Source organism: Hyla sarda, chromosome 4 (assembly GCF_029499605.1).
Source record: "Hyla sarda isolate aHylSar1 chromosome 4, aHylSar1.hap1, whole genome shotgun sequence".
Lineage (NCBI taxonomy): Eukaryota > Metazoa > Chordata > Amphibia > Anura > Hylidae > Hyla > Hyla sarda.
This window is the reverse complement of record NC_079192.1, coordinates 274326014-274353740: the sequence shown is the minus strand read 5'-3', so window position 1 is coordinate 274353740 and position 27727 is coordinate 274326014. Positions and strand designations below refer to the sequence as shown.

The 27727-nt window shown below is 44.3% G+C and overlaps 1 protein-coding gene across 2 annotated transcripts in view; it reads right to left on the bottom strand.

Moving 5' to 3' along the window:
- Positions 1-7408: 7408 nt before the first annotated feature.
- The window catches only part of XPOT (exportin for tRNA), an 81078-nt gene continuing 60759 nt past the window's right edge, over positions 7409-27727 (bottom strand). For both annotated transcript variants that reach the window (XM_056574277.1, XM_056574278.1), the window contains exons 17-25: positions 25285-25523; positions 23913-24198; positions 21198-21387; positions 15460-15576; positions 11816-11931; positions 10677-10724; positions 9252-9323; positions 8904-8960; positions 7409-8818 (exon numbers count right to left, since the gene is read on the bottom strand). In XM_056574277.1, coding sequence (XP_056430252.1) covers positions 8792-8818; positions 8904-8960; positions 9252-9323; positions 10677-10724; positions 11816-11931; positions 15460-15576; positions 21198-21387; positions 23913-24198; positions 25285-25523 — 1152 coding nt within the window. In that variant the 3' untranslated portion in view covers positions 7409-8791. The remainder of the gene's footprint in view (positions 8819-8903; positions 8961-9251; positions 9324-10676; positions 10725-11815; positions 11932-15459; positions 15577-21197; positions 21388-23912; positions 24199-25284; positions 25524-27727) is intronic.

Genomic DNA, 27727 nt, shown 5'->3' with positions numbered 1-27727 from the left:
ACTGTCATTCGAATAAAAAGCCTTCTACATCTGGAAAGAAAAATCTGATAGTGTGATTGATCCGTATCAGTTATTAAATATAATGGGGTCGATCGTTCTCTAGACAGAGAAGCTGCGTCCCTGCAGTGCACAAATAAATACAATGCAATAGTGAAACCCCTCTACTCCATAGACTCCAATTGAACAGTGCCCCTAGTGGTCAGCTCATCAAAACACAGAAATCCTCTAGAGCAGGGATCTCCAAACTGTGGACCTCCAGATGTTGCAAAACTTTAAATCCTAGCATGCTGGGAGTTGTAGTTTTGCATTGGCTGACCAGGCATGCTGGGAGTTGTAGTTTTGTTACATCTGAAGGTCCACAGTGAGAAGACCACTGCTCTAGAGCCACATACATTTGGAACCAAGGACTGTCCTTTTTTATATATGGCAGCCAACCCCTTTGTGTACTGAACAGGATTTTACTAAAATCTACACCTAAATACATGTGGGGCATGTAGGGACATTGCCCACCTTATGCAAAGCTACACCGCACCCCTTCCTGCCCACAGACGTACCTGGCGCAGGCTGTGAAAAGTAGGAATTTTTATTTTTATTTTTTATTCTGTGACTTTTCACACTTGGCTTTGGTGAAGACATTGATACATTTCCCCCATAGTGAGTGGTTTTTGATGCAGAAATCAGAAGTTTTTGCACGTTCTTGCCGATGTGAACCCTTCAATCGGTTTGTATCAGTTCATGCTTAGAAATTTGCAAAGTGTGATATCTGCAACAAATCTAAAGCAAATATACACGTGAGATACAAATTTCATAGCAGATTTGTCCCTGGTGTAAAGTTACTCCATATGCGACTCCTTTATTACTAACAGTTGGTAACTACCGCAATGGCAGCCAGTGACTGAAATGTCTAGCATTTTTCTAAAACAATGATAAGGCTGGGTTCAGACAGACATAGGTCAGACCAGTGTTTCCAAACCTTTTTCAGCTCGGGGACATGGATGACAGGACAAGGGTGAAAGGGGGTAACAGAGGGGTGGAGAGGGGTGACAAAGGGACAGAGGGGTGAATAGTGGGGGTTGGACATTGGTGATAGGGGGGTAGATTGGGGGGTGGTGAACATGAGTGACAGGGGTGGACATGGATGACAGGAAAGATGACATGGGTGAAAAGAGGTAACAGAGGAGTGACAAAGGGGGGTGAACAGGGGTGACAGAGGGGAGAGGGTGCACTACCTTAATTAAGCGGAGCTGAGCTGTCCTTCTGCGGGGGGCCAGGTAACATCAGGCCGGCTGGGAACAATCCGGTGCACTATCCCCATTGCATTCAACCCCACCGGCCTGCGCGCCTGTGACTCACTCACGGTGCCGCAGGGGGACACTGTGTGCGCAGTGCGCATGTACACACAATGCGCACGGAGGGTTTCTTTCCCCCCTGCGCCACCATGACACAAGGCCGGGAGATCTATCTAAAGATATATATATATTTTTTTTCCCCGCCGGTTGGGAATCACTGGGTTAGACCGTCTAAGAATGTACCAGATTTATGTTTGTACCAAAAACAAGTAGAACCATAAACCTACGACTCCCTCCCCCTTCCTTCATGTTTGGTTATTGCAACATATAGGAATTACACAATGTTTCACAGTGCGGTATTGTTCATTCCCTGGAAAGATAACATGCGTAACAGGGGCGTCACCGGGGTGGGGTGTTTGGGGGGGCTGATGGGGCTATAGCCCCAGGTCCCATGTGCTGGCTGACTTATTCTTTGCCTGTATTGCACATACGGGGGAGTGGCTACCTCCATGTTGGCCTTGTGCCCCACCCACCTCTATCAGGTGTGTATATAAGGTGTCTTTGATGTTTCAGATCCTGCCATGCTTACTGAACTGTTCACACAGAGGCATATTCACAGTGTAGGGTCTGTCCCAATGAGGCCACCTTATCGCAGTGGGACGGTCCAAGCTATTTGACCGCCGGCAGAGACAAATTTTCGAGCTAAGTGCCTCTCATAGTTTCACATTTGCATCTATTACACCATAGCTGTATAGCTCTCTCCATGCAGATAAAACATAGCCAGCACCTCACTCCACCCATTTGGCCCAGGTGTTTTTAATTAGCATGAAACTGCATAAGGGTTTCCTCCTACCATTCTCTCAGCCCTCTGGCAGTGAGCACATGGTAGGTTTCATGCTGGTGTGGTTCTCTGTGGCGGACATTGTTTCTGTGATGCTTTGTCTGTGGGGTGGAGTGGCCCAGAGGCAGGGGCTTGGTCAGGCAGTAGTGGGGCTGCCTGGCCACTGGGTCGCTCCCCCCGTTGGGCATGGGGTCCCGGAGACAGCGGTCGCCGTCGGGGGCTATGCCAGTGTCAGGTTAGGGACCCACTCTAACGAGGTGGCCTTGATGTGGCGAGTGGGCTTGTACTTTTTGATCAAAATGTATACCAACAACCTGTTAGTTTTTGAAATTATGCTGAGAAGCAAGTAGATCAAATTACAAATGGTGGATGTGCGGTTGTGTTTCTCTTTTTGTGTTGCTTAGATGTATATATGTATGTATTATAGATCCATAAAATCGCATTGTCTGATTTTTAAATAATTTGCAAATTATGGTGTAAAATAAGTATTTGGTCAATAAAAGTTCATCTCAATACTTTGTTATATACCCTTTGTTGGCAATGGCAGAGGTCAAACATTTTCTGTAAGTCTTCGCAAAGTTTTCACACACTGTTGCTGGTATTTTGGCCCATTCTTCCATGCAGATCTCCTCTACAGCAGTGATGTTTTGGGGCTTTCACTGGGCACCACGGACTTTCAACTCCCTCCAAGGGTTATCTGTGGGGTTGAGATCTTGAGACTGGCTAGGCCCCTTCAGGACCTTGAAATGCTTCTTACAAAGCCACTCCTTTGTTGCCCAAGCGGTGTGTTTGGGATCATTGTCATGCTGAAAGACCCAGCCCATTTCATTTTCAATGCCCTTGCTGATGGAAGGATGTTTTCACGATACATGGCCCCATTCATTCTTTCCTTTACATAGATCATTCGTCCCTGTCCCTTTGCTGAAAAACAGCCCCAAAGCATGATGTTTCCACCCCCCATACTTCACAGTAGGCATGGTGTTCTTTGGATGCAATTCAGCATTTTTTCTCCTCCAAACACGAGTTTTTACCAAAAAGTTCTACTTTGGTTTCATCTGACCATATGACATTCTCCCCATACTCTACTGGATCATCCAAATGCTCTCTAGCAAACTTCAGACGGGGCCAGACATGTACTGGTTTAAGCAGGGGGACATGTCTGGCACTGCATGATGAGAGTCCCTGGCAGCGTTGTGTGTTAATGATGGTAGACTTTGCTACTTTGGTCCAAGCTCTCTGCACGTCATTCACTAGGTCCCCCTGTGTTGGTTATGGGATTTATGCTCACCGTTCTCGTGATCATTTTGACAACACGGGGTGAGATCTTACGTAGAGCTCCAGATCGGGATAGATTATCAGTGGTCTTGTATGTCTCCCACTCCCACACAACTCCCACAGTTGATTTCTTCACACTAAGCTGCTTGTCTATTACAGATTCAGTCTTCCCAGCCTGGTGCAGGTTTCGTTTCTGGTGTCCTTCGACAGCTCTTTGGTGTTGACCATAATGGAATTCGGAGTGTGACTGTTTGAGGTTGTGGACAGGTGTCTTTTATACTGATAGAAAGTTCAAACAGGTGCCATTAATACAGATAACGAGTCAAGGACAGAGAAGACTCTTAAAGAAGGTACAGGTCTGTGAGAGATAGAAATCTTGCTTGTTTGTAGGTGACTAAATACTTATTTTCCACCATAATTTGCAAATAAATTCTTTAAAAGTCAGACAGTGATTTTATGGATTTTTATTTTTCTCATGTCTCAAAGTTGAGGTATACCTATGATGGAAATTACAGGCCTCTCACCTTTTTAAGTGGGAGAACATGCACAATTGGTGGCTGACAATCCTTTTTTGCCCCCACTGTATGTATGATAGATGTATGTGTGAAGTGCATATAGATAAAGCATGCTAGAAGTGTGCATGCATGATTTATGTATTTATGACAGATGTATGCATGCGTGTATGATACGTTTGCATAAGGCCAGGTTTACACTTTGAAATATCTGAACAGAATTTCTGCTGGGGCAGGAGCAGCATTAGGAGCAGGCATACTGTGTTGCTGTCCCCAAATAATTTTTAATTCTGAGCAGATCCACTAAAGAATCCACTCAGAAATGCATTGCCGTCTATGGGGACAGCACCGCAGTATGCGCAGCCCTATTGCAGTTTGTGGGATCTCCGACGGAAATTCTGTCTGGAGATGTATGATTGATGTATGTATGATTGATGTTTGAATGCATGTATGTATAATAGACATGTATGCACAATAAGTGTGTATAATAGATGTATGTATGATAGATATATGCGTACATATGTATGAGATGTGTGTAGGTACAGTAGATAGGCATGTAAGAAAATCAATTTGCACGATTATCGCGATTTTTTTCATTTGGCGATACTGAATAGATTCAAAATATTTTTGAATCGATCCTTTTAGGGATGTGGAATTTGTATCTCCTGACACCCGGGACATGCTGTTCTGGGAGACAGGCAGGGAAATTTTTCCGGCTCGTGCAAGCAGGGCCGGACCTGACGTGGCGTTGCTCTGGCTGTATGGAGCAGGCTCCCGACTCCTTTCCGCTCCTTACTCTGCAGCCCCAGGCCGCTAATATCCAGCATGAGGCGCTCAGCAGTCTGGATGGAGCGGGCTCCGGAATCCTGCCTGCTCCATACTCTGCAGCCCCCGGCTGTTTTCAGTAGCTTGGGCCGCCGCCTAAACGGATCTGTGAATGCTCCCTGGTGGGGTGGATCGCCCTCCAGCAGCACGATTGCAGGCGGGCGATCCACTGTGGAGGTAGCCGGAGGGCTTACCTCTGCTTCCTGCTGTCCTGTGGCTCTGTCATTGATAGAGCCTAGTCAAGCCAGGCTCTATCAATGGATCACAGATCAATGGAGTTCAATAGAACTCTATTCATCTGTCTGAGGAACCTAAAAGTCTAAAAGTGTATAAAAAAAAAAAGTTTTAATAAAAGTGTAAAAGACATTGTTTTTGAGACAGAATCGGGATATATCGCGATATATCGTCCCGTAAACAGAACTGGGATATATCGCGATATATTGTATCGTCATACTTGTATCGCATCGCCAAATTCTTGCCAATTCACACCCCTAATAGTAGATATATGAATGCATGTATTTTTTTTTTTATTTCAAGCCTGGGAGGAGAGTCTCAGGACCTTGTCAGAAACTAGCGATCTGGAACAATCTTTAACCCCATATCAAGTCAGTATTAATCAGTTGGGTGAAAGCACCAGCAAGGCAACAGGACTCCTAAGGGGTTACACTGTATTCTTTCCACTCTGCACCATACTGTTGGCGTGTAATACCATCTGCACCCTGCTCAGTAAAAGGCAGTTATCCATAACCTGACATCTGTGTGTTTCTTTACTCCCCATTCTTGAACCTTGTATAGGCTAACGGTGCCCTGGCGTCACAAAGTGATAAGGTATTTCTTGCACCACACACATATACACGACTAAGGGATCTGGGGGGGGGGGGGGGGGGGCTGGGGGGGCAGAGGAGTCTGGAAAAAGTCAGGAGGAAGACTTAGAGGAGCTGGAAGGAAGACAGGGGTCTGGAGGAGGCCAACAACAGAGGGGGACTGGAGGAGGTGGACAATTGATGGGTCAGGAGGACGACAAAGGCCTGGATTAGGAAGAGGACAGATAAGTCTGGAGGAGGTGGACAGATGGGTCTGTAAGAGGACAGTGCAGGGGTAGGATTAAGCCAAGAAGAAACAGTGTGTGACAGTAATATTATGGGTACAGTGTGTGGCAGAGAGCACCATTTCTTTTAGGGTTATATTCAGGGGGGCACAGTTTCAGTTGGGGTTATATTCAGGGGGGCACAGTTTACAGCAGGGTTATATTGAGGGGGCATGATGTCTGACATGGTTATATTCAGTTGTCACAGTTTCTGGCAAGGTAATTATTTTCTTCATACAGAGGGTGAGGATCTGCTGACAAATTAACAATTATGTTCAGGTGTCAGGCTCTGCAGAGGAAGATGAAGCTGGAAAATGTCCTGGGGCCTGGACAAAGAGGATAGAAGAAAATCTGCAACAGGGACGGCATCACTCATGTCACTGATAATTATGTATTCTCCTGACTGTCCAATCAGAGCTGTAGTCACAGATATTGTGCATTCTCCTGACTGTATCCATCAGAGCTATAGTCACTTGTAAGTTCTGCAGTTATAATAGGTTACAATGTATCCAAATCAGTGGCCCTACAGCTGTTACAAAACTACAACTCCCATAATGCCAGAGGCTTTCCAGGCATGATGGAAGTTGTAGCTTTTCAACAGCTGGAGAGCAACTTGAACTGAGGTGAACGCCGGGGTCACAGCAGTCAAACCCGTACCAAAATAACGGGCTGCTTATTCTAAAATGCCCAGGCATATTTTTGTTTCTAGTCTGGCCCTACCATCGGCTCCTGTAATGTCCTAACAAGTCTCTCCCCCTGTGTGGTGCCAGCTGAAGAGCGGAACACAATACAAACCTAACCCAGGGACTGACCGGCATATGCAGCGTGCTCTACTCATCAGTCACACCAGGCACCATATCTATATGCTACTGTCATATTATTACTACTATCACCCCCATCATGCTATACCAGTGCACTACTAGTAGATGATAGTAGTAATAGTGAAGAAAACTGTCTGTTATGGTACCCCAAGAGCGGAGATCGGGGCACGCTCACAGCGGGAAGACAATCAAATGAGGGAGGAAAAAACAAAGGTCAACCATGAACCATGGCGTGTTATTACTCTCCTGTGCTCTGAGGGCTTGGCTATTCAAGCGAGCCCCCAGAGCAGAAGTCAGCTGCCTTAGAAGGAGCACTATATTACCGTCAGTCTAGCAGAAGAGGCAGCTGCTAGATGGAGGTGCAAGAGCAGTGCAAACAAACTGCTCTGAAGTAATGTGCAGACAATTAGGTGGATGGGGGAAGGGAACAGTGGGAGAGAACTTCAGCATCGGGGTAAACAACAGAAATGCATCATAGTAATTGCAGCCATTGATCACAGATGAGGAAGTGGACTGCATTCTGTCTCTTGAAGAGACAGCAGAACGGACCCTCAAGGAATTAATATTTTTTCTTCAATAAAACCTCATGGTGAAAGCATGTATATCAAGTATGAACACAAGTAATTCTTTATGTATTGCTTACCAACCCCTTTAAAACCAAAGTTCTTTACTGTGCCTATTCCAGAGTTATCATCATGTAGTAGGAAAAGCATAGCTCATGAATTATTTATGACAGCTCCAGGAGAAAGAAAAACTAGGTTTGACTACATAAAATTTATTGTGTTTCCTTTTATAAAAAGTTTATAGATTCAGCTCCTATAAATTCTGACATTCCAAGAAGCAATGCATTTAATATTGAAACTTCTCCATCTCTTCTCTAATCTAATTCATAAATACTGTTGTGGACTGCATTTATTTGTTTCCTCTGCGAGCTCACTCAGGTCATATTAGACGTATTGTGTCAGCCTATCCACTGACAAATAGATTAAGGGGTTCAGTGTCCGTTAAAAAAATTATTTAAGCTATCTACAAAGTTCACTATTTTTTCTTTATTACTCCACAATACACATCAGGAGAGCAAAACATGTAAAATTAACACCTTCATTTGGAGAAATTAAAAAATAAAAATTTACAGTGATTCTCCTGACTGTTTTTTAGCTATTTTCAATTTTCAAAATATTACATTGACTATGTCAGGCTAAGTTCACACTTGCTTTATTTAGCAGTAATAAAGAGCCAAAAAAAAAAAAAAAAAAAAAATTAAAATAAAGCGAAACAAATAATGGATCAGTTGATGGATCCTACTAAGTTATGTGCAACATAAAAACTGTATATTGTGTTATTTTTTTCGGTTTTTCTGCTGTGTTTTGCTCGATGATGTGCCTTAGGACACTACCAAAATCTAAGTCTGGAGATATTCTGGGTAAAGATTCCGGTTGGAGCCAGTGCTAACAAAACAAGCTGGCGCTAGGACCCCTCAGAAATTCGAAGTCTTAATGGAAGTCAATGTATTTCAGAGCAGATTCTGCGGCAGAACATCCATTGCGGAAATTCCGTAGTGTGAATGGCGCAGAAAAATCCTACTGGGAACAATGGGAGGCTGTTGCACTGTATTCTATAAGTGGAATTCCACTTCAAAAATTTGTAGTGTGACTAGGCCCTTAAAGTAAGAATATGCAAGTGTGTATGTGTCAGATATATGTGTGTGTACACACACGAATATACACTGTTTATTGTCTATCAATATGGTTAAGGAATGACAAAATACTGAAAGAAATAATAAAACACTGACAAACTGATGACAAACATCAGTTTCATTAAAAATGGTATAGATCAGTTAGAGAACAAAAAAATACTGGAGAAAAAAAGCAAGTGCTAACACAACCTTACTCTCATTGGCGTAAACTTGAAAACATGAAAAAAAGTTAATGTTTGATTGTATGCTCCCCACTGAAGCTGGTTTCCACCATGGATAAGATGTGTCTGTAGCTCTATGAGCATTCATTGACTGGTATAGGATAGGAAGCGACTTCTGTATAGAACACCAGTTTATAGGCATGTACAAAATTAGCAATCTACATAAATTAATAACTGGAGTTCCTGAGTAGGACATCAGGCGCATGACAATTCCAGTATATTCCTTAGGGTTTCGCTCGTTGAAAAAAAACCTAGAGTTGGGGAGAAAAGAAAAAGGTCATCAGAAATGACATTTTATTGTCTAATGACTTAAGTTGTACAAGAAAAAAAAAATACCTTTAGATAATTCTTAAATACTTTAGCATCTGGTTGTTGAAGTGCTTGACAAAATTCCTGGTAAAATATAAAGCACATTAAAATTTAAAGTCCTACCCTAATCTGAGAATTCTCTTACAGATATAAAAATGTATAAAAATTGGACGTATATGAAGGTACAATGTGGGCTTACAGCTATGTTAGAGCACTGTTTCATAACTGCACAATACTAAATACAACTGTGTGAATGAAATAATATAGAATGAAAGCTTTTTTATTACAGCATTATTTACTGCATGGTGATGGCCATCTAGTGAAAGCTTGTTTTTATTATACCCAACTCCAAGGTGCACCCACAGCACAATTTACCTGGATAATTTCTGGAGCTACTTGCAAAGAAGGCAGATATTCTTGCTGCAGATATTGAATACATTCTGGACCCTAAAACAATTTTACAGATTAGAGGGTTAAAAATCCACCACATAACTACAAAATATGGCCACAGTTGTCAATCTAAGCAGAGAATGAATGGATGTCACACCTGTTTTGATGTTTCAGTAAATGGAGAGATTAGTGCACATGCTACCTCCTATACATTCTAAGTAGGGTTGTCCCGGGGCCGATACTGTCCATTTCCATGGGATCGGGGACTCTTTCAATGCCCCCGATACCATGTCTGATACCTGCTGCCACTCCGCTGCCCGGTGTAGTGAAGAAAACTGTGTCTTGAAGCATTCTGTGTCCCAATATTCACTAACACCGGTTCTCCCGTCTACATCATGGCGATCTATGGAGGAGCATGTGACACACGTCACTCCTCCTCCCCTGCGCCCAGCGTAACGCTACGGAGGAAGCAGAGTGACGTGTATGTCACATGCTCCTCCATAGATCACCATGATGCGGACGGGAGGATGAAGCAGCGGAGCGACAGCACCTGACAGAGGACAGCTGCAGGTGAGCTGTCCACAAGGGTGAGGGCTGCTAGCTGTCTAAAGGGGGCTAGCTGACAGACAGCTGTCTGCTAGCTGTCTAAGGGGGGTCCCTGCTAATGTCTAAAGGGGGGGGTCCCTGCTAATGTCTAAAGGGGGGGGTCCCTGCTAATGTCTAAAGGGGGGGGGCCCTGCTAATGTCTAAAGGGGGGGGGCCCTGCTAATGTCTAAAGGGGGGGGGGGGCCCTGCTAATGTCTAAAGGGGGGGGGGCCTGCTAATGTCTAAAGGGGGTCCCTGCTAATGTCTGCAGGGGGATACTCCCTACTATTAAAGGCAATCTTACAGCAGAGTCAACTGCACCAACTTCATTTTATAGGTAGATAGTGCAGGTGACCCGGTTTCTGCCGCTGCTCACGCTGTGGTCATCGGTCTCACCGCCAATGCAAATTCCCTGTTCTGCCCAATCGAGAAGAGAGAAATCTTGGCTCATCCTACAGCAGCCACCTCCATTGTACACAACAAGGAACCCACATATCAGCACGGTAAGTAGCGCCAGAAACCGCGTCACCCTGGTGTCAGATTCCCTTTAAAATGAAAATACTCGTACTTGGTATCGGCGAGTACTAGAAATTAAGTATCGGTACTCGTACTCACTCTCATCTCTTAACTCTTATCGGGACTTCCCTATTTCTAAGCCTAGAAGAGGTCAACAGCCACCTTACCAGGCAGGATGAGGATTCTTTACTCATGACATTAGTGAGAGCGCCACACATAAAACCCGCATCAGACATTAATGGCATAAGATTATATAAAAAACAATGTCAGTAAAGCGGTGCATGTAATAAAGACATCTCAAGGGCTCACCCTTTTTAGATATATGGTTTTCATCGTAACAGCGCATTCCGACAAGGCCTAAAGAAAAAAAAAGTAAAAAGATCATTTATGTACATATTAAAGCATTTTCCAAGCTGACAATAGTTTATCTAATTGAGCACACACAAAAAAGGGAGAACCTTAAAGGAGTACTGGGGCCAAAATTAATGTATTCCCAGGATAGTAGTTAAGTAGCTGATCGCAGGAGGTCCGACCGCTGGGACCCAATCTTGCTCAGTAAGGAGCGCGTGTCGTCTACCCCAGATGGAACCGCTTCAATTATTTCAAAGGAGTGTGTGCCCTCTACCACACGTGCCCCTCACTGGGTCCCGTTCAGGAGATCGCGGAGTCCCCAGCAGTCAGACCCCCTGCCATCTGCTACTTATTCCTTATCCTGTGGAAAGGGGATGAAGTTAATTTTGGCCACAGAATTCCTTTAATAATATACCTAGCCAGCCATTTCCGACAGAATGCTTCCTTTAAACATACACACATACATCTGTATAGTGGTTCTCTTGTCCTGTGCTCCTCAGGAAGTTTTGCTCCTCATAAAGACAAATAGTGTGGCCACGGGACATGTGAAGACATATGTACAGACTGAAAGTTTTTGGGACATTTTTACTGCTTTCACCGTGCAGAATAAATAAGTAATTTGGTAACTTTTTTCTTTAGGTTATTAGGATTATGGGTATATCAGGTTTATATAGTCATACTATTTCTGCACAATAAAAATTGGGGTAGATACTAAAACGGTCAAAGAAAATCTGTAGAACTGTCTTTGTTGCACAAAGCAACCAAACAAGAATTTTAAGAAATAAAAAGCTGAACTTTAATGGGTTGCTATGCTCAACAAAAAAAGTTTTTAATTATCTCTCCCACCGCATTCAGAGCGGTTGCACCTGTGTGATGGAGCACACTTAGTAGTGCCCCTTGGTAGGCACCATATCTGTGCTTAAACCGTACTACCTGCTCCCCACACAATACTGCTAATGTAAAACAAAACAAAAATAAAAAATAAAACCTGCTGAAATTTTCTTTGCTCTCAGCCCTACATCCCGTAGAAGGTCAATACTGGTGACATTACTGTATCCTTATTAAACATGGCTAACATACCTTAACAAACAACTTACCAAAATCGTTTGGGCATCCGCAAGGTCAAATGTAGGTTTCAATGGGGCAAGGAAGCAAGCAGGGACAATGTGTTTGTAGACAAAATCTGCAAAGCCAACCAGGCCGTCTTTGCCACCTGTAAAAGACACAATTAAAGGTTCTTTCTTAACCTCTTAATAAAGGCCAATACATCTTTTTAGGGCTGTCATTAAGGGTGGTGATCAATTTCCATGGCAACAGAGTCTTGTGAAGGCCCCCAGGCTTGCTGATGCAGTCTGTTTACCGGGCCCAATGCTTTTAACCTATTGTGTTACTGATCCTTAAAAACTCAGGGCATACCTGTACGCCCTGGTCCAGTTTAATGGGTTTAAACCATTCTCACTGGCGGAGAACAGGTTAAACCAAGTAGGTCCCGTTTGCTACAGGCAGCCAGAACCCACGGCTAATGCCGGGCACATCCGATAGGGCCGATGCCCGGCATTAACCCTTTAGACTCCTAAAGCAAAAGTAAAAGAATCCCGGCAGCTCAGTGGAGCTGATTGGGACTATCCTAACAAAATTGCGATGTCCCGATCAGCTTACCGAGGGTCCTCACATGCCTCTCCGTCGTCCAATCGGCGACCTACTGCTCAGTGCGCAGCAGGCTAGAGCAGTAGAGCGCCGGTTACACTGATCAATGCTATGCAATGGCATAGCATTGAACAGTGTATTCAATCAGAAGATTGCATGTTTTAAACCCTTAATGCTGCAAAAAAGTATAAATTTGTAATTTTTTTTAAATAAAAGTTAATTAACTCCTTCCCTATTAAAGTTTAAATCCATTTTTTTAAAATAAAATAATGTAATAAAGAATAAAAATAATTGTGTGGTACTGCCGCATGCGTAAATGTCCAAACTATTAAAATAGAAGATTATCTAAACCACATGGTCGATGGCGTACATGTAAAAAAAAATACCTTAGTTCTAAATTGTGCATTTTTGGTCACTTCATATACCATAAAAATGTTAACAACAAGCGATCAAAACAAAAATGGTACCGATAAAAACTACAGACTACAGACAAAATTTGCCCTCATAACTCCATAAACACGGAAAAATAAAAAAAGTTAAAGGTCAGATGATGCCAATTTTAAACAAGTATAAAAATTAAATAAAACCTACATGCATTGGGTATCATTGCAACCGTATGAACCTACAGAATAAAGATAAGGTGTCATTTTTACAATAAAAGCACTATGTAGAAGCAGGAGCCCCCACAAGTTACAAAATGGCGTTTTTTTTTTATTTCACCCCACAAATAATAAAAATTGGGTTTTGCCACAGGTTATATTATAAAATAAGTGATGTCATTACAAAGTACAATTGGTGATGCAAAAAACAAGCCCTTGGGTCTGTAGGTGCAAAATTGAAAGTGTTATGATTTTCAGAAGGGAAGGAGGAAAATGCAAAAACGAAAATTTGCCGAGTTCTAAAGGTGTTAATACATGAAAAAAAAAAAAAAGGAACTATTATTTTTTATTCCCCAAGTTGAACACTGTTGAAAACCGCCATGATTGAGGTATTTTGTTAATCTGACCCTAAAAAAACCCGAAAATAAAACAAAAAGTCATACGTACCGTATATACTCGAGTATAGGCCGAGTTTTTCAGCACGATTTTTCGTGCTGAAAACACCCCCCTCGGCTTATACTCGAGTGAACTCCCCCACCCGCAGTGGTCTTCAACCTGCGGACCTCCAGAGGTTTCAAAACTACAACTCCCAGCAAGCCCGGGCAGCCATCGGCTGTCCGGGCTTGCTGGGAGTTGTAGTTTTGAAACCTCCGGAGGTCCGCAGGTTGAAGACCACTGCGGCCTTCAACATCATCCAGCCCCCTCTCACCCCCTTTAGTTCTGAGTACTCACCTCCGCTCGGCGCTGGTCCGGTCCTGCAGGGCTGTCCGGTAAGGAGGTGGTCCGGTGAGGAGGTGGTCCGGGCTGCTATCTTCACCGGGGAGGCCTCTTCTAAGCGCTTCGGGCCCGGCCTCAGAATAGTCACGTTGCCTTGACAACGACGCAGATACGTCGTTGTCAAGGCAACGGCTCTATTCCGGGCCGGAAGCGCGGAGAAGAGGCCTCCCCGGTGAAGATAGCAGCCCGGACCACCTCCTCACCGGACCACCTCCTCTCCGGACAGTCCTGCAGCACCGGACCAGCGCCGAGCGGAGGTGAGTACTCAGAACTAAAGGGGGTGAGAGGGGGCTGGATGATGTTGAAGGCCGCAGTGGTCTTCAACCTGCGGACCTCCGGAGGTTTCAAAACTACAACTCCCAGCAAGCCCGGACAGCCGATGGCTGCCCGGGCTTGCTGGGAGTTGTAGTTTTGAAACCTCTGGAGGTCCGCATGTTGAAGGCCGCAGTGGTCTTCAACCTGCGGACCTCCGGAGGTTTCAAAACTACAACTCCCAGCAAGCCCGGACAGCCGATGGCTGCCCGGGCTTGCTGGGAGTTGTAGTTTTGAAACCTCTGGAGGTCCGCATGTTGAAGGCCGCAGTGGTCTTCAACCTGCGGACCTCCGGAGGTTTCAAAACTACAACTCCCAGCAAGCCCGGACAGCCGATGGCTGCCCGGGCTTGCTGGGAGTTGTAGTTTTGAAACCTCTGGAGGTCCGCAGGTTGAAGACCACTGAGGGCGAATGATGAGAAGAGGATGATGAAGGGGGGGGGGGGGGTGTGGGGATGATGAAGGGGGGTGGGGATGATGAAGGGGGGGGTGTGGGATGATTACAAGGGGATGATGAAGGGGGGATGTGTGGGATGATAAGGGGATGTGTGGGATGATGACAAGGGGATGATGAAGGGGGGATGTGTGGGATGATGACAAGGGGATGATGAAGGGGGGGATGTGTGGGATAAGGGGATGTGTGGGATGATGACAAGGGGATGATGAAGGGGGGATGTGTGGGATAAGGGGATGTGTGGGATGATGACAAGGGGATGATGAAGGGGGGATGTGTGGGATGATGACAAGGGGATGATGAAGGGGGGATGTGTGGGATGATAAGGGGATGTGTGGGATGATGACAAGGGGATGATGAAGGGGGGATGTGTGGGATGATGACAAGGGGATGATGAAGGGGGGATGTGTGGGATGATGACAAGGGGATGATGAAGGGGGGATGTGTGGGATGATAAGGGGATGTGTGGGATGATGACAAGGGGATGATGAAGGGGGGGTGTGGGATGATGACAAGGGGATGATGACAGGTGATGATGATGATGAGGATGTTAATGACGGGTCTGGATGATGACAGGGGGGGGATGAGGTATTTCCCACCCTAGGCTTATACTCGAGTCAATAACTTTTCCTGGGATTTTGGGTTGAAATTAGGGGTCTCGGCTTATACTCGGGTCGGCTTATACTCGAGTATATACGGTATTCAAAAAATAGTTACAATAATAAAGGTTTTCCTGTACAAAAGGAGCCCTAACAAAGCTCAATAAGACGAAAAATAAATTTATGGATCTTGTAATGTGGCAACACTAATTTGATTTAAAAAAAAAAAAAATAGAAAAAAAATAGTTTTTATAATTGTAATAAGAAATTTTTTTTTTTTTTTTTTTTTACACAAAATACCCCAAAAACAAGAACACACAAATTAGATTGATTTACGACAAATCAGATCCTTACCCCAAAGTTCCACAAGCTTGGAAAGGATGATGAAGCAGGTTTTCTGAGCAATAGGATCTGGGTATTCTACAGCCCCTTGAATGACTGTAAATAAAACACGCTCCACATTCTCAGCACCTGAACACGAAGAAATGGTTACATTTAAATAGTTTTTGTATATTCAATTATAAATAGGGCACCGCTATTAAGGGCTTGTTTGGAAAAAAAAAAAATTTTTAAAGCCAGATTTTGACATGACAATTTGGCATGAAAATCCATGCCTTTTAATTTTAAAGGACAAGTCTGACAGTAAACAATTGTTCAGCTTTTAGTGCTGAAGGTAAAGTTATATAGGTTTGTAAATCACTTCCATTACCAATGCTGCTTAGAAACAAGCTTTATCTGCATTCTTCTGTCTGACAGGAAATTCAGCTGTTCCAGGTTTTCATGACTTTCGGCCCCCATTCAGGCTGTTATCAGCAGTATCCCGGGGGCCGTGACGTGACAATTACCCAGAAAACCCCTGTGCTGCAGAGAGCTCCCTGTGCTCGGCCTTAGCCCCTCCCATCTGATGAATATTCACACAGTCCTCCCTCTGTTCTTCAGTGATTGGCTGAGCAGCACTGCCTATATGCCGGCTGATTCAGATCATAGCAGAGTCAGCAAACAGGCTGATTCTCTCCCCTCTCCTTGCTTATGTTTATACACTGAGAACGGAGGAGAGGGGGGGGGGGAGGGAGCTGTCACACTGAGCACTGGGGAGAGAGGAGTGCTGGGCAGAGAAGGGGGGAGGTGATTGGGCCAGTGTAAAGCTATTTCACTGAGAGGAGGAGGGGGTGGGAGTGATTTTACAGTGTAAAACTGCAGCTTCTACTCCAGGGTCCCTCTCTCTGAGCACTGAGATTACATTTTGTTTCCTCGTGGCCACCCTGCTGTATAGGGCTATGATTGGAGCTCAGTGTTATGTGGGAGTGAGCTAGCAGAGCTGTGGGAGTGACTAACATAAGTTAGGGGTGGTAACAAGTTCTCTGCTCAGGCAGCTGAGAGCAGGAAATGTGAGCAGTGCATGCAGGGAAATGTAGTCTTTGAGATCACAGGCATAGCCACCATATCCAGGAAATAACTGGAATTTATGAGCTGAATAGCCGGTGAATGGGGGGCAGAAAAAAATCACAAACATGTCAGAGAGGTGGTAGGTGAATATACTATGGAATGGCTAGGTATCTTTTTTTTCTTTGCTGCATGGGATATCTTCTTTAAAAACCATCTCCCACTGATGAAAAAACAAACAAACCAACAGATTGCTGTTTTTACCATGTGGAAAAAAGTGTGACATGTAACTCAATGGGAGCTTTACTGATGCTTAAAGGGGTACTCAGGTGGAAAACTTTTTTTTTTTAATCAACTGGTGCCAGAAAGTTAAACAGATTTGTAAATGACTTCTATTAAAAAATCTTAATCCTTCCAGTACTTATTAGCTGATGAATACTACAGAGGAAATTATTTTCTTTTTGGAACACAGAGCTCTCTGCTGACATCTCTGTCCATTTTAAGAACTGTCCAGAGTAGAAGAAAATCCCCATAGAAAACATATGCTGCTCTGGACAGTTCCTAAAATGGACAGAGATGTCAGCAGGGAGCACTGTGCTCGTGATGTCAGCAGAGAGCTCTGTGTTCCAAAAAGAAAATTTCTTCTGTAGTAAGTTTTCCACCAGAGTACCCCTTTAATAATTACTAGAGATGAGCGAACTTACAGTAAATTCGATTTGACACGAACGTCTCGGCTCGGCAGTTGATGACTTTTCCTGCGTAAATTAGTTCAGCTTTCAGGTGCTCCGGTGGGCTTGAAAAGGTGGATACATTCCTAGTAAAGAGTCTCCTAGGACTGTATCCACCTTTTCCAGCCCACGGGAGCACCTGAAAGCTGAACTAATTTATGCAGGAAAAGTCATCAACTGCTGAGCCGAGAAGTTTGTGACGAATCGAATTTACTGTAAGTTCGCTCATCTCTAATCTTTACAACAGCACAGAGTCTGTCCATGTGAACATTCCCTAAGCGTTCTTCAGTCTATAAGTATTGCCCACACAAGGCAATGGAAACTGATTAAGGGTACGTTCACACATACAGGATCCAGCGCAAATTTGATGCGCAGGATTTGTAACTGCAGATTAGAAGCTGTGTTCAGTCATTTAGTTTACATTGAAATCTGCAGCAGCAAATCCTTTGCATTAAATCTGCATATGTGTGAACATACCCTAAAAGGGAAGTCTCAAGAAAAAAAAAAAAGAAAAAAAAAACTTTTCAGACCGCGGGGTGCCTGAGCACTGGTGCCCCCTACGATCTCTTGTACGGGGCCCCTGGCTCTCATTCGGAACAGCGAGTCAACCCCCCACCCCCCAATATATCTCTGTGGGAGAGCTGAAGATGGCCGAACAATGTTAGGAGTTAGGAATAACACAGCTCTACTCCAGCCCACTGAGCACACCTGTGCAGCGGACCCGCTGGCACCGTCCAAGCTTCACATCAAAGTCCAAGCAAAAACAAATGTCCAGCATTGGGTGTTCAGGTACAAATTCTTTGGACTTTATTTAGGATCACAGGATAAAAAAGGCACGATGAAACCTCTGACACATTTCACGCAATAATGTGCTTAGTCATAGAGTCATGACTATGAATAAGTGCATTATTGCGTGAAACGCATCAGAGGTTTCATCGTGCCTGTTTTATCCTGTGATCCTAAATAAAGTGCAAAGAATTTGTACCTGAACACCCAATGCTGGACATTTGTTTTTGCTTGAAGATACTCTGAACCCCCCCCCCCATGATCTAAAACGTATTCCCTATCCTGCGGATAGGGAATACGTTTTTTTTCATGAGATATCTCCTTTAAAGAAAATGGCATTAAAGACAATAGCAAAAACATAAGTCTATAAACAATGGATCTGTTGCCAAAATATGTAATTGCAAATCCAGTAAAATGGTAATCCACAGTGCCAAATATGTACAAAATTATTTAGATTTACATCTGATAATTCTGAGGGAAAAAGTCAAGGGGTTTGAAATTCATATTACATTTCTTAGCACATTTAATGTGAATATGACTTTCCCACTATCCATTACATAAAGTGACACATGCTGGAGATTCAGACAGAAAATCCACAGAAAGTTAGCTAAGCCTGAACTTATCCTGTTAGTGACTGCCAGATAGCCACAAAAAATTAAGAAAAGGTCCAACTGCACGACATTTGCAAATAGTCTTAAAAGTTTCTGCCCTTTAGGTGCCAACAATTTTTAAGAAGATTTGCGTTTCCATGTAAAAAAGACCAAACAAACGGTGTGTATAGTCTTCAGTCATGCTTCCATCAGTCCCCTAAAAAAGAAAAAACACCCACAACTGCCTCGTGTTACTCTCTAGCCTATTGCCTTTAATGTGTCCCTGGAATTAAAAAATACATTTGCCATGTCAAAACACAGGGAGAGAAGAGCTCACCTGTATGTTCTAATGATTGGTGAACACCAGGACCCTTAACCCCTTAAGGACCAAGGACGTACCGGTACGTCCTTGGTCCTGCTCCCGTGATATAACGCGGGGTTACACGGTAACCCCGCATCATATCACGGCGGGCCCGGCATCATAGTGAAGCCGGGACCCGCCGCTAATAGCGCGAAGCGCCGATCGCGGCGCCGCGTGCTATTGACCCTTTAGCCGCGCGCTCAGAGCTGAGCCGCGCGGCTAAAAGCGAAAGTAAAAAGTGCCGGTTAACTCAGTGGGCTGTTCAGGATAGCCGCAGCGAAATCGCGGCATCTCGAACAGCTTACAGGACAGTGGGAGGGCCCCTACCTGCCTCATCGCTGTCCGATCGCCGAATGACTGCTCAGTGCCTGAGATCCAGGCATGAGCAGTCAAGCGGCAGAATCATCGATCACTGGTTTCTTATGAGAAACCAGTGTTCAATGTAAAAGATCAGTGTGTGCAGTGTTATAGGTCCCTATGGGAGCTATAACACTGCAAAAAAAAGTGAAAAAAAAGTGAATAAAGATCATTTAACCCCTCCCCTATTAAAAGTTTGAATCACCCCCCTTTTCCCATAAAAAAAAAAAGTGTAAATAAAAATAAACATATGGTATCACCGCGTGCGGAAATGTCCGAATTATAAAAAATATATCGATAATTAAACCGCAGGGTCAATGACGTACGCGCAAAAAAAATTCCAAAGTCCAAAATCAATAGGTCCTATCAATGCAAAAATGGTACCGTTAAAAACTTCAGATCACAGTGCAAAAAATGAGCGTTCACACCGCCCCATACACGGAAAAATAAAAAAGTTATAGGGGTCAGGAGATGACAATTTTAAACGTATTAATTTTCCTGCATGTAGTTATGAATTTTTCCAGAAGTCCGACAAAATCAAACCTATATAAGTAGGGTATCATTTTAATCATATGGACCTACAGAATAAATATCAGGTGTCATTTTTACCGAAAAATGTACTACGTAGAAACGGAAGCCCCCAAAAGTTACAAAACTGCATTTTTTTTTTCAATTTTGTCGCACAATGATTTTTTTTTCCGTTTCACCGTAGATTTTTGGGCAAAATGACTGACGTCATTACAAAGTAAAATTGGTGGCGCAAAAAATAAGCAATCATATGGATTTTTAGGTGCAAAATTTAAAGAGTTATGATTTTTTAAAGGCAAGGAGCAAAAAACGAAAATGCAAAAATGGGGTTAACTGACCAAAACTTTTCACACGTCTCTGTGGTATGTCTGAAGTTTTAACGTGACATGGACACTAACGTTTCGTGACCCTCACTAATGACAATACATGACTGATACAGACATCATAAGGATCCCACGGGTACTATGACTGAAGCTTCAGATGCAAAAGCTGGTACACAGACAAGTTCCTGCCACTGGGATCAGAGAGGCACTGCCACTTACAATGGCAGGATGTTTATGGTTTGACATGGCAACCAGGAGCTTGGTGAAGGTCCCCTAGGCCTGTCACACTTATCCTCCCCAGTATATCACCCAATATGACCTAATAAGTAGACACTGTTACACTAAATTTGAAATGCTTAGTATAAAAATGACATAATATTCCTTTGGTATGTCAACTGAAAGCAGACAACTCTCCTGTCAAACATCCTAAAAGCCACATTAGCCATGATGATATCTAAGATTGCAAACTGCTGGGATTAAAGTTAACTCTGATCCTGGCAGCTGCAGCAGGAACATAACTGTATGACAACTGCAATCTTGTGGGTACAACAGGCAGCACCCATGAGAAAAGCAAAGTAACCGATATGTGCAGAACTGAAAACAAGCTATAGATACTGTATATCTCTTGGTAGCCATTCAGAAGTATGGCTGCCTGCAGCTCCTATTAAGACCTATCAGTCCCTAATTCTACAGGTGCAGATACAGCATGTTTTTGAAGCAAAAAGGCAAATGCAAAAGCAGTTACCCTTGGCGGTTGTAACTTTCTACAACATCCACACATTGCTGGAAACCAAAAACGGCCCAATTTGCAGAATCAAGTCTTTGTCAAATAAGAGATATATATATATATATATATATATATATATATATATATATATATATATATATATATATATATATATACATATACATACATACACACACACACACACACACACACACACACACACACACACTATAAAAAGAGGATTAAAGGATTTTTCCATTGTACCAAAGAAAAAAATAATAATTGACGGCCTTATATTAGCAGTCTTACCCTGGTTGGCTATAACTTCATTCATCCCACTTCCAGTGACTGTTTGCAGAAAGGCAAAATAGCTTCTACGTAACATTTGCTTATCAAGTGCAGCAGACTGGTCGTTCTCCTCAGATGGGCGGACTAGCACCTCAAATATGGCATGAAGTAGCGGCATAAAGACTTGTTGGAGAAATGGTGACACTTGTGCCTTCAGAAAGAATATTTGGGGAAACAACAAAATATAAGCTAAAAACTTGACAGAATTTTCAGGTTTTATTGCATTAACTTCATTTACCGTATATACTCGAGTATAAGCCGAGTTTTTCAGCACGATTTTTCATGCTGGAAACACCCCCCCTCGGCTTATACTCGAGTGAACTCTCGACCCGCAGTGGTCTTCATCCTGCGGACCTCCAGAGGTTTCAAAACTACAACTCCCAGCAAGCTCGGGCAGCCATCGGCTGTCCGGGCTTGCTGGGAGTTGTAGTTTTGAAACCTGCGGAGGTCCGCAGGTTGAAGACCACTGCGGCCTTCGACATCATCCAGCCCCCTCTCACCCCCCTTTAGTTCTGTACAGTACTCGCCTCCGCTCGGCGCTGGTCCGGTGCTGCAGGACTGTCCGGAGAGGAGGTGGTCCGGTGGGGATAGTGGTTCCGGGCTGCTATCTTCACCGGGTAGGCCTTTCTAAGCACTTCGGGCCCGGCCCCAGAATAGTCACGTTGCCTTGACAATGACGCAGAGGTACGTTCATTGCCAACGTACTTCTGCGTCATTGTCAAGGCAACGCCTCTATTCCGGGCCGGAAGCACGGAGAAGAGGCGCCCCCAGTGAAGATAGCAGCCCGGAACCACTATCCCACCGGACGACCTACTCACCGGACAGCCCTGCAGCACCGGACCAGCGCCGAGCGGAGGTGAGTACTGTGCAAAACTAAAGGGGGGTGAGAGAGGGCTGGATGATGTCGAAGGCCGCAGTGGTCTTCAACCTGCGGACCTCCGGAGGTTTCAAAACTACAACTCCCAGCAAGCCCGGACAGCCGATGGCTGCCCGGGCTTGCTGGGAGTTGTAGTTTTGAAACCTCCGGAGGTCCGCAGGTTGAAGACCACTGAGGGCGGATGATGAGAAGAGGATGATGAAGGGGGGGTGTGGGATGATGAAGGGGGGGTGTGGGATGATGAAGGGGGGTGGGGATGATGAAGGGGTGATGAAGGGGGGGGGGTGTGGGATGATTACAAGGGGATGATGAAGGGGGGTGGGGATGATGACAAGGGGATGATGAAGGGGGGTGGGGATGATGACAAGGGGATGATGAAGGGGGGATGTGTGGGATGATGACAAGGGGATGATGATGAGGGTCTGGATGATGACAGGCGGTGATTATGATGAGGATGTTAATGACGGGTCTGGATGATGACAGGGGTGGGGGATGATGTATTTCCCACCCTAGGCTTATACTTGAGTCAATAACTTTTCCTGGGATTTTGGGTTGAAATTAGGGGTCTCGGCTTATACTCGGGTCGGCTTATACTCGAGTATATACGGTACACCCCAAAATGGTCCATTTTAAATAAGGCTACATGAGCTGGTGGTTGTGGTATCATTTAAAGCATGCCTGTTTGCAAAAGATTTTTATATAATGTAGATAATACCAGTATATGTATATTTGCAATATACATTGGTTACAAATGTTTTTTTTTGGTGAAAAAATGCTCCTCCTGCAGCTATTGCCTGTGGGACCCTGTGCGCCGAAGACGAGCAGGGCTCCTGCCATGTCAATCATCCTGCTGTGTGAGCCCCAGTGCACAGAGCCCTGCTCGCCCCCCAGTGCACAGAGCCCTGCTCGCCCCCCAGTGCACAGAGCCCTGCTCGCCCCCCAGTGCACAGAGCCCTGCTCGCCCCCCAGTGCACAGAGCCCTGCTCGCCCCCCAGTGCACAGAGCCCTGCTCGCCCCCCAGTGCACAGAGCCCTGCTCGCCCCCCAGTGCACAGAGCCCTGCTCGCCCCCCAGTGCACAGAGCCCTGCTCGCCCCCCAGTGCACAGAGCCCTGCTCGCCCCCCAGTGCACAGAGCCCTGCTCGCCCCCCAGTGCACAGAGCCCTGCTCGCCCCCCAGTGCACAGAGCCCTGCTCGCCCCCCAGTGCACAGAGCCCTGCTCGCCCCCCAGTGCACAGAGCCCTGCTCGCCCCCCAGTGCACAGAGCCCTGCTCGCCCCCCAGTGCACAGAGCCCTGCTCGCCCCCAGTGCACAGAGCCCTGCTCGCCCCCAGTGCACAGAGCCCTGCTCGCCCCCAGTGCACAGAGCCCTGCTCGCCCCCAGTGCACAGAGCCCTGCTCGCCCCCAGTGCACAGAGCCCTGCTCGCCCCCAGTGCACACTTCCTGTATTTTGTCTCCACAAAGAAGCAAATAGCTGCAGGGACAAAATACACATTTTTAACCAATGTATATTACAAATAAACATATGTTGTTTTCTACATTATATAAAAGGTTTTTGCTAATGACAGGCACACTTTAAGAGTGGTTTATTATACCCATTATGCGTAAAACCACATGTGTAGTCTATTTAGTAGCCTAAAACTCAATTGTGGACATTTTTAAAAAAAACTGTGCAGAGGAAAAATTTAACCAGTTGCTCATAGCAACCAGATTGCTTTCATTTTTCAGTTTATTTGATTTGATTGGTTGCTATGGGCAATAAAGCAGGCCAAGTGATACCATTCCAATACTAGGTACTTACCTTGAACTTAGCAGTAATTTGGTTAATTAAAGGAATGAATTCTTGCAGGTCTTTTGCTTCACAGTCTTTTAACATATGCTCTGAAGCTGTAGGGATAAAAGGAAGCACTTCTTCCTCTAAGCAGATGATCATACGGTGCAGAAAGGTGCGGACACCTCCTCTGAGGAGTTCCTTTTGAACAGGACAACTCAAAGCAGGCAGAAAACTTTGTAAACAGTCCAAATAAACTCCAGAGCAGCCACACTGCTTTACAGTCTGCTTATTGCTGAAAGCTTTACTTGTACGGCTACGGGGACAGAAGAACAGTCAATGAGCATCAATAACCCAGCACTCCCCTGTAAAATCAGCATTGCCAAATAATCAGAGGGGAAAAAGTTGTATAAACAAATTAGACTTCTTGAAAACAAAGGAGAGCCACACCTTTGGCTTAGATTTATCTTCTGTTTATTCACTTAAGAAATGCAAGTGTTAATAGTTTTTTTTTTAATAAATTAACCAAATTCAGACACCCACATAAAACTTTTTGCACAGTAGTGTGTGATAGGATTATACATACATATACACACACATTTCTATTTCTATCCACACCTTTATATTTTCTGAAAGAAAACTATATTTGGTCAACAACTAATTAGGTACTTTGCTAGTGAGGAAGATAAAATGCCTCTAAACTAAGGAAATAATGCATTGGTGCCTTACAAGGACTGATCAGCTGTATTTATTTTTTTTTTTACAACAAAACACAAAAAAAATAAAAATAAAATGATGACCCGCTGCTGGGAACGAGTCTTGAGGCTGTGTTCTGGAAATCGTGGGGGTCCCAGAGTTTAGATATGTTCTTTTATGTTGTCTAAACCAGGGGTCACTGGGTCAGTCCCTGTTGGCTTCTGCCTGCCTCGATTGTTTCATTTAATAGTGGTGAACACTACTTTAGCACTAATTAAGAAATAATACCTTGTTTACGCTCTGCAGAATGACAGTGTACAGATTTTTTTTGTTTTTATCTAAAATAGACTGATAATATACTATCGACACAGAAGAAACCCAATCTAATTAACACATGCTCATTTGCTTTCATCTAGCTACAAAAAGAAGAAAATAAGATTTCCCATGTAAAAAAGCTAAAGTCTAAATTATGTGCAATCATTGGGTGGGGACACCAACCAAGTCCCCACAGTCCAATTTAAAAAGGACACTGAACACAGTCAAATATGGTATATAAATTATGAATAATCTATTTGAGGGCCATAAAATTGGTACTTTCAGTCCCTACATTTCTCACTATGGATCAAAATTACATAAACAGATGTAACCTGTACCAGTAAAATGTGTCAAACTGTAAAAAATGAAAAAAGCTTCTAATGGTACATACCTGGCAAATCCTACAGCATGATTAAGGCAGTCTGCCAGGACTGTCTGTCTCTCCTCATCTTGCTCTACTACTAGCTTTTCCAGAAGAATTTTGAACTTTTCCATTAATGGATTAAGAAGATTCCTCATGAGAATACTTTTTCGCTCAGCAGGATAATCACTATTTACTATGAGCACACCTGCAGTCTCATATATGAAGAGCTGATCATCACTGCTTAGCAATGTCTGGAAACCATTTTCCTACACAAAATAAAAAGCATAAATAAAAGTAAACATAAAAAGGTTTCCCTTTCCAGGTACACTAGAGGGACTTAAATACATCTCTCCTGAAAGTACCTATTTAAACTTACTTTGGATATGGCTTTTTGCAAGCAAACTGCATGAAAATTCCCATAATGTACCCCTTCCCCAATGCCGGCTTAGCTGCAGCTGCCAATAACACGCCATAAGATGACAACAGCAGAGGCGAATTCAAGTTTTATTGCAAGGATACTTACATTTCTTTACAACGAACATTATCTGACATGACCAAAAGGGCTTATGTGATAACACTGATAGGAGAAGCATTACCTGCTGTGACCTCCACAGTTACACATATAAGGCTGTTTTTTGCCCTTGTGCATTCTCTCTATTAACCCCTTAAGGACTTAGGACGTACCTGTACGTCCAGAGCCCGCTCCCAGTGTTAAAATCGGGGTCACGCCGTGACCCCGCATCACACCGGGTCGGTCCCGGCTGCTAATCACAGCCGGGACCCTGGGCGAACAGCGTGCGGCATCGGTCGTTGTGCCGCGCACTGTTAACCCTTCAGACGCGGCGATCAAAGTTGACCGCCGCGTCTGAAAGTGAAAGTAAATGCTTCCCGGCAGCTCAGTCGGGCTGATCAGGACATCACGATAAAATCGCGATGTTGTGATCAGCTGGGACGCAGGCGGAGGTCCCCTTACCTGTGTCCGCGGCGTCCGATCAGGGTTTGATTGCTCCAAGCCTGAACTACAGGCTTGAGCAATCGAGCCCCTATCTCGCTGATCCGTGCAGAGCTATGACTCTGCAGGGATCAGCATAGGAGATCAGTGTGTGCAGTGCTATAGCTCCCTATGGGAGCTATAGCACTGCAAAAAAAAAAAAAAAGTGAAAAAAAAAAAGTTAAAAAGGTCATTTAACTAGGGATCGACCGATTATCGGTTCGGCCGATAATCACGATTTTGGGCATTATCGGTATCGGCAATTACCTTGCCGATAATGCCACCCCCCCCCCCCCCCCCCCGAAATGCACGGCGTCGCCCCGGCCCCATTGCCTCCCCCATCCCCGGTTTTATAATTACCTGTTCCTGGGGCCCACGCTACTTCTGGCTCCTGCAGCGTCCTGCGTTACACTGTGCACAATGACAAGTGACGTGCGCGACGTGACGTCACCGTCAGTGCGCACAGTGACAGCTCAGGAGGACGCCACCGGAGCCAGATGTAGAGTGGACCCCGGGCCCAGGTAATTATAAAACCAGGGATGGGGGAGGCAATGGGGCCGGGGCGGTGCAACGCGGCGGCGGCAGCGGGCAAGGAGCGGTGCGGGGGGGGGTTTGGGCGCGACGCGGCAGGACTCAGGACCCCCGGTCAGGCAGGGGGAGAGAATCAGGTAGTGGCGGTGGAATGATTTAAAGTGCCCGCTTTAAATCAATGATCTGCAGAGGTATCGCGGGGGGATAAATAGCCGATAACTTATACCGGAATATCGGTATAAGTTATCGGCTATCGGCCCTAACCTCCACCGATTATCGGTCAATCCCTACATTTAACTCCTTCCCTAATAAAAGTTCAAATCACCCCCCTTTTCCCATAAAAAAAACAAAAAACCTGTGTAAATAAAAATAAACATGTGGTATCGCTGCGTGCGTAAATGTCCGAACTATAAAAATATATAATTAATTAAACCGCACCGTCAATGGCGTACGCGCAAAAAAATGCCAAAGTCCAAAATAGCGTATTTTTGGTCGCTTTTTATTCATTTTTTCATGATTAAAAAGCGATCAAAAAGTCCAATCAATACAAAAATTGTACCGCTAAAAACGTCAGATCATGGCGCAAAAAATTAGCCCTCATACCGACCCATATGCAGAAAATTAAAAAAGTTATAGGGGTCAGAATATGACAATTTTAAACGTATAAATTTCAGTGCATGTAGGTACGATTTTTTCCAGAAGTACAACAAAATCATTTTAACCCCTTAAGGACCGTTTTTTTTTTGTTTTTGCATTTTCGCTTTTTGCTCGCTCCTTGCCTTTAAAAAATCATAACATAATTTTTTCACCTAAAAATCCATATGATGGCTTATTTTTTTCGCCACCAATTCTACTTTGTGATGACGTCAGTCATTTTGCCCAAAAATCTACGGTGAAACGGAAAAAAAAAAACATTGTGAGACAAAATTGAAAAAAAAAACGTTTTGC